The 6873-nt window shown below is 36.0% G+C and overlaps 1 protein-coding gene across 2 annotated transcripts; it reads right to left on the reverse strand.

Annotated features, from left to right (window-relative positions):
• Positions 1-3526: 3526 nt before the first annotated feature.
• LOC112723419 (uncharacterized) lies at positions 3527-4953 on the reverse strand. Of its 2 annotated transcripts, XM_025774800.3 has the most exons (4): positions 4794-4953; positions 4586-4723; positions 4434-4509; positions 3527-4102 (listed from the first exon to the last, which is right to left on the reverse strand). In XM_025774800.3, exons 1-4 carry the CDS (start codon positions 4875-4877, stop codon positions 4095-4097), a joined length of 306 nt encoding a protein of 101 aa, XP_025630585.1. In that variant the 5' UTR covers positions 4878-4953; the 3' UTR covers positions 3527-4094. The 2 variants fall into 2 exon arrangements, with proteins under 2 accessions (XP_025630585.1, XP_025630584.1); XM_025774799.2 differs by lacking the exon at positions 3527-4102 and having other exon boundaries at positions 4253-4509.
• Between the last annotated feature and the right edge of the window lie 1920 nt (positions 4954-6873).

A 6873-nucleotide genomic window follows, 5' to 3' on the forward strand; every position in this document is an offset into this window, starting at 1 on the left:
TAAAGTTGGAGCACGAGAAGATATAGTAGATAACATAAACAAAGTGGGTAGTGGGCAACGAGTAACGAGTCACGTTGTGGGGAACACGAAACTGTAACAATGCAAGGCAGACCAGCGAGTTGACAGACACATGTAAACAGCGTGTTTATATTCGATCCGACTAGAAAATCTGATACAACCTGTTGTGTTTTTTTGGTCCAATTCGAGTTTATAAATTTGACCATGAATAATTTAGATTATGCTTGGAAGGTAATTACTTTCATGAAGACATCTTTATGTAAAAATAATACTGTAATCCAATAAATAATTTAATTCAATCAAATAGATCAAATCATCAAACAATTCACTATATTATTTTTATATAAAAATATCTTTACTAAAATAACCATCTATTTTGAATTGTTCAGACTCAATTTGGATGTATATAATTATTTAGACATTTTTAAAAAAATTGACCATAAATTACTAAACTTTCATATACTTCAACAAATATTTTTTATATGGTGAATGCTATCTTACCCTCTCTAAAGTAACATGTAAGTTACTCTGATATGTCATGTTTTAATTGGATGTTTATTTTAACTTGAGTTACTTTAATCTCATGAGAGTTAATAATATCTTGGAAGACGGTGACGGCTTAACAGAAGAAAATAGAACACCCAATAAGACAGTGATACTTAGGAGGCACAGCGACAATGACAAAAGAGTGGGAAAGAGTAAACGCAATTAGAGAGAGTTGGAGTACCTTTTCTGGAAGAATGATTTGGGAAGAGAAAACAAGACACCCAATGAGACGGTGATGTTTGGGAGGCGTAATGACAACGATGAAGGAGTACAATGGGGAGGAGTAAACGCAATTAGAGAGAGTTGGAGTACCTTTTTTGAAAGAATGATTTGGGAAGAGAAAATAAGACACACAATGAGATAGTGATACTTGGGAGACGTAATGACGACGACGAAGGAGTGGGGGAGAGTAAACGCAATTAGAGAGAGTTGAAATACCTTTTCTAGAAGAATGATTTGGGAAGAGAAAACGAAACACCAATGAGACGGTGATGCTTGGGAGGCGCAACGACGACCAAAGAGTGGAGAATGTAACTCAAGTTAAAATTAACACCCAATTAAAATGTGACACATCAGAAAGGATAACTTACATGTTACTTTAGCTTTAGATAGGGTAGGATAGTGTTCACCTTTTTATATTACATATTAAGGATGAGGATAAGCATGGTTTGTGGTTTCTTTGTTTTTACCAATAGGTAGTGCTATCAGCTTTTAAATCTTGACATACTGTTTTGTCTATAAGATGTGCTCTCAGTCGTTGTCTTTCATATGATAACAATTGTATGACTCATTACTCCATTGTCTTTTAGGGCTTGAAATTATTCCCGAGCTTTACCTTCGATCTTGCATTTTTATTTCATTTGATTGATGTTGTTTTCTTTAATTGTCATTCTTTCTTACAAAAGAAGAAATAAAAATCAACAAGTATGCTTTAAAAATTTATCAACAAAATAGCAAGGGCTAACCACTATAGTTCATATATCATACACTGAAACTTTAATTTGATAATGATAAACTGACAGTTAAAGAAAAGCTTGTAGTAAATAAGATCCCAATGTCAAGTGTTTTGAAACTGAGACTTGGCCGTCGTTTTTTCTTTTTTTTTGGAAACAGCATAAAATAAAGAGCCTTGACTTAAAAAAAAAAAAACTAAAATAAGAGGAACGATGATGGAGAGGAGAGAAAAAGGGAGGATTGTGGAATTAAAAAAAGTTCGGCCTTTTGATAATTTGAAAAAAAGAGAAAGCCCAAACCTAGAGTTCATTATAAGCCCACAGCAAAGTTCATGATCTCTTTGGTTAGAATTGCAGAGTGGGTTTAAGCAAAGCTAAAGGGTTCCAGTTTTTTGATAACCCTCCTGGCAATTTAGAGCAAATTCTCGATGATGTAAAAGGAATGTATACATCCCATATAGTACTTTGGGTAGCGTTTGATGGAGACAGAGACGGAAAGACTGAGACTGAGACACAGAGACTAAGAGACAGAAATTGAAATAAATCTCAGTATTCTGTTTGGTGCAAAATAAGAGACAGAAATTGAAACAAGAATGAAACTCTAATTTAATTTGCACAAAGGGTAAAATTGGAATTAATTAATTGAAATGAGGATATTTTAAGTATAAAATGTTATTAAAATTTCAGTCTCCATCTCTAAAAATTTTAGTCTTCTGTGTCCTTACTTTTTGGAGATACTGAAAAATTGAAATTTTGGAGATAGAAACAGAAATTTTAGTACCAGTCTATAAACCAACAAACATGATACCGAGTCTCAGTCTCAGTACCTCAAAACAAACGCTACCTTGTGGATAGTTTTTTTTTTTTTGGGCTTCCGCCCGATTACCAACAAAAAAAAAAGAATTGCAGAGTGACGCCCTGCAAGGTTTGGTCTAGTGACATTTGTGTATGCCTTGCTAGAGAGTGCATCAGGGTTCAAATCCTAGCTATGACTAGGAAGTGGTTATATGGAATCTATGGGGAGAGAAGAGGGGGGTGTGTGTCAGGGTGTATGATCAAAAAGAAAATTGCAGAGTGATGACCAAATGAAAAACAGATTCTTCAAGCATCAAGAGGTCCAGAATTGAATCATTCATTCGGTTCACATATCATAACAACTAAGAGGGAAGAGCATTATGACAGCATTAACAATGATCAGTTCGGTTCTACCAAACCTAAAATTACCCAACAAATCAGTGATGGATATCTGAATAAAATGAATCATGGGAAATGCATTTCAACAATTAAAGCACATCGACAAGTTCCCAATTTTTTACATACTGGTTTTCTTATTTGGGGTGAAGACATTTGGTTAATACTTATAGGTCTTAGCTTGGTATAATGCCATGTACATGTTACCGATTTTAGCAAACTTTCTACTCTACCTATTTTAGCAAAATGGATATCAGTCCAACAGCTTGCATGGTAGAGAAAATATTCAGGCATTCAGAGATGAATTTGTGAACTGAATGTTTAGAAGAAACAAAAAAATGTGATTTTTTCAAAACAGGAAAATAACTATGAAGAAGTGGAGTCACTAATCAAACTAGACCTTCAGATAGTACTAGCCATTCAAGATCAAACTATCCGCCTCAAGGGCATAAGAAAATTTAAAGGCTTACACGGTAAACAACTATTAATACCAATCATCTTCACAAATTTGAATCTAAACCAAAAGTAATTTCACAGCTTCAAACATAAGTAATGCAAGTGGATTACTAATGATCATGGAACCATTTTCAGCCACAATTGGATTTTACCTTTTCCTAGTATCTAGGTATCTATACATGAGAGGAATTACATGGAAGCCAAGCAAAAGCCTAAGGAAGAAAACAGAAGTGCAGCTTAGGGTTTGGCAAGAAGATTCAGAATTGAATAAAAGAAAAGAGTAATGACTAATGAACTAAGCATGCAACATTTGCCAATATGTTATCTCATATAGTTTAGTTTATGATAAAACAATCTGCCACTGTATAACATGGGTCGATCACTTTGTCATATAATATTAGTTTTAAAGTACACAGAACAATATTGCCTCCTCTTATTAACTATTACATCGGTTCAGTCATTCAGAGCCTCAAACCAGGACATATAAGCTACCCTTTTCAAGGAGATACATTAGTAATCGCAAGAAAGAGGCTATGCAGTAAGTCGCTTACAAGACAGAACCAGGATGTATGTTATATGTGCTATTTCTCTCAACCGATGCATGGATATCCAACGTTCAGTACAGAGAAAAGCCAGCATAACAGGATTACAGGAACCATGACGAGTGGAGGAAACTATGTAATTGTTGAAGTGTGTGTAAACTTATAAAACAAGTCTTGAGGAATTGAATACATATTATCATGTCCAAGCTAATCAATAAAACAATGCTACAGGCACAAAGAAGTAAAGCAACACGGACAGTGCTTAAGTTCCAACTTCCAAACAATGGTTCGACCAATTAGAACCCGGTTTGCAACCAACAGAGATAAATGAGTATTCCACATCCACCCATCACCCATCTTGGACAGGGGCCAAGGCAGTGAGTCAATATTATACCCCTGCCAAAAATGAATAAACTCAACCTAGTGAGATTATTCATCTCTCAAGTGGTAGTACTAGGACTTGTATATCCTAAGTCCTACCTAAATACACACATAACACTAATACTAGTACTTGATAAATCATCAAAATTCATCAATCGATCCCAATATAAAACAGATCATTCATTTTCATTTTTATTTCCATATGACGACTGTACAACTAGAAGCAAAATTGGTGCAGATGGTGGAGTACTATAAGAATGATGGAGAATTGACATAGCAATGAATGAGTGAAATGAAAATTAAGGAGAGGTCTTGAAAGTGTAAGGCTGTGGGAGAGACAACGGACCTCTTCTTGAGGCATTGTCATCGAGAAGCCTCTGAACCCTCTTGTTCTGGCAGTACTGCCTGTCAAAGTGTTTCACCTGACACAACAACACAAATAACAGATTAGAAAGAAAAAGAATTAGAAAGAAGAAGAAGAAGAATGTGTTCCCCTACCCAAGAAGAACGGCATTGTTTAACAAATTGATCCCTTGATGGCTTGCATTCCACCGGGTAAAGCAAACCCACCGATGCAATCTCCGTCGGCTTCTTATCACACTCCTTCTCCAGGCACGCGTAGAATGCATCACGTGCCTTTATTCCAGTTCCCAATCAATAATCAAATAAATAAATTCAGAAGAAGAAGAAGAAGAAGAAGAGAGACCTTGTAACAATCTTCCCTAGCTTTTGTGAGAACGTCGGTGTGGACTTTGTCGGAGTTTCCGTCTGCAAAAGCTTCTAGAGCCATCGGACTTTGATGAACGCACAGCACTGTCAGCACAGCACAACCCTTCTAAACCAGAACGAGAACGAGCTCACTGCTCGGCTTAGGGCTTAAGCACAAGTCACGTTCTCTTGTCCCAAAACATTGTAATGGGCCAGAGTTTACGCTTTCACCAAAATGGACTCATAAAACCAGGCCCATCACCACGGGTTGTGAACTTGTGTTCGTATCCCTTGCCAATATTTTTGTTTTTAAGAATATTTTTGTCACTCTTTCTAAAATAAACTTTTTCAATAGTTTATAAAAATTCACGTGCATTTTTTTTATCAGTTGTGTTACAAACCTGATTTAAATGGAAAAAAAAAATTTAGGTACCTTATACACAATTAATATTCTCTTTCCGGATTCCATCAGGGATTAGGGATATCAATAATTCAAAAGACAACTTCAAGGTTCAAACAAACCTGCAATTATACAAGAAGGCTAATAAATTCAGCTACATATAACAGAATATCTAAGATACCTATAACTATTCAAAATTCCATAAAATCCAATAATAATTAAGATTTTGAAAATCGGCTCGAACTGGCCGGTCAAACCGTAAACTGATGAAAACAACAAATCAATCATATGCCAAAACTAAAAGTTTCAAAAATCATCATTGGACCGTTGAATTGGCTAGAAATCGATCAGTCAAACCGAACTAAAACTTGGCTGATTTTTTGAATTTTGCTCAAGACGGCGCCGTTTGGTTTAGATTTAGAGGAACCTTAACCAAAACACGCAGCAGTGATCACCCTCGAGCCACTCTTCTTCTCCTTCCTCTCATCGAGCTCCTCCCTCACTCCCTTACTTCCGTACAACCACCGGCTTGTCGCCACTTCAAACTTCGAACTTCGAAACCACCGTCGCAACTTCACTCCCCTCCATCGTGCAGCCACCGTTTGAAATTCGAAACCACCGTCACCACTACAACTGGTCTCTCCCCTGCCTCCATCGCGCAGCCACTGTCCCGTTGGCGCCAGCTCTGTTCCACCGCGCTCCTACCCCTTCAGTCCTTCGGTCGTGTCCTGTCCCCATCTTGCTCAGTCTACTCTGTTCTAGCTTGTAAGTATTAATTTTTTTGTAACTATAATTGAATAATTGTCGAAAAATTATTGTTAGTTAATCTGTGAATCTTGCTGTTGTTACTGAGTTGAATAATTGTTGTTAGTTAATCTGTGAACCTTGCTATTGTTACTGGGTTGAATAACTGTTGAATAATTTTGAATAATTGTTGTTAGTTAATCTGTGAACCTTGTTGTTGTTACTGGGTTGAATAGTTATTGAATAATTTTGACTCTTGAGATTACTGGGTTGCTGTGGGTTGCTGTGATATTGTAATTGGATTGTATTATTATTGGATTGCTGGAAACTTTTAGGTATGGATGAGAGTATCAACCAAGAAACAACTAGGAATAATAATGCAGAGAATAATTTGGCTTCGAATCCTATTGCTTCGAATGAAGCTTCTCTTTCTCCTAAATCTAACGATAGTCAAGCACAAACTTCTAATGTTCGGTGAAAAATTGATCCAGCTTGGAGATGTGTTGCTTTACAAGAAATAAACAAAAAACCACATTACAAATACTTTTTTGTCTGAGTACTTTTGGAGGAGGAAAAATTAATAGAATGAAGAAATATTTGACAAAGATAGGTGAAGATATTAAAAAGTGTTCTAAAGTCCCTTATGACATAGAAAAATAAATGGAATGTTTATTGAAAGAAATTCAGAAAAGTAAAACTAATAAAAGGAAATTAAGTTTTAATGAAGAGAGTAGTGATGAGATATAGTATGCAATTGACGAAGCAATAGCGTAAGAAGAATAACAAACTCCGAGTCACTTACCAACTAAGTAAGTGATTGGAGGCGATCCAAAATAAAAAGCAAAAATTATTGTTCCTCCTATGTTTGCACCAAGATCAATTCCGGGAGATCAACCAAGTCTGAAAAGTATGTTTCAAAACAACGAGGTGCTTC

This window comes from Arachis hypogaea, chromosome 11 (genome assembly GCF_003086295.3).
Source record: "Arachis hypogaea cultivar Tifrunner chromosome 11, arahy.Tifrunner.gnm2.J5K5, whole genome shotgun sequence".
In the NCBI taxonomy this organism is placed as follows: Eukaryota; Viridiplantae; Streptophyta; class Magnoliopsida; order Fabales; family Fabaceae; genus Arachis; species Arachis hypogaea.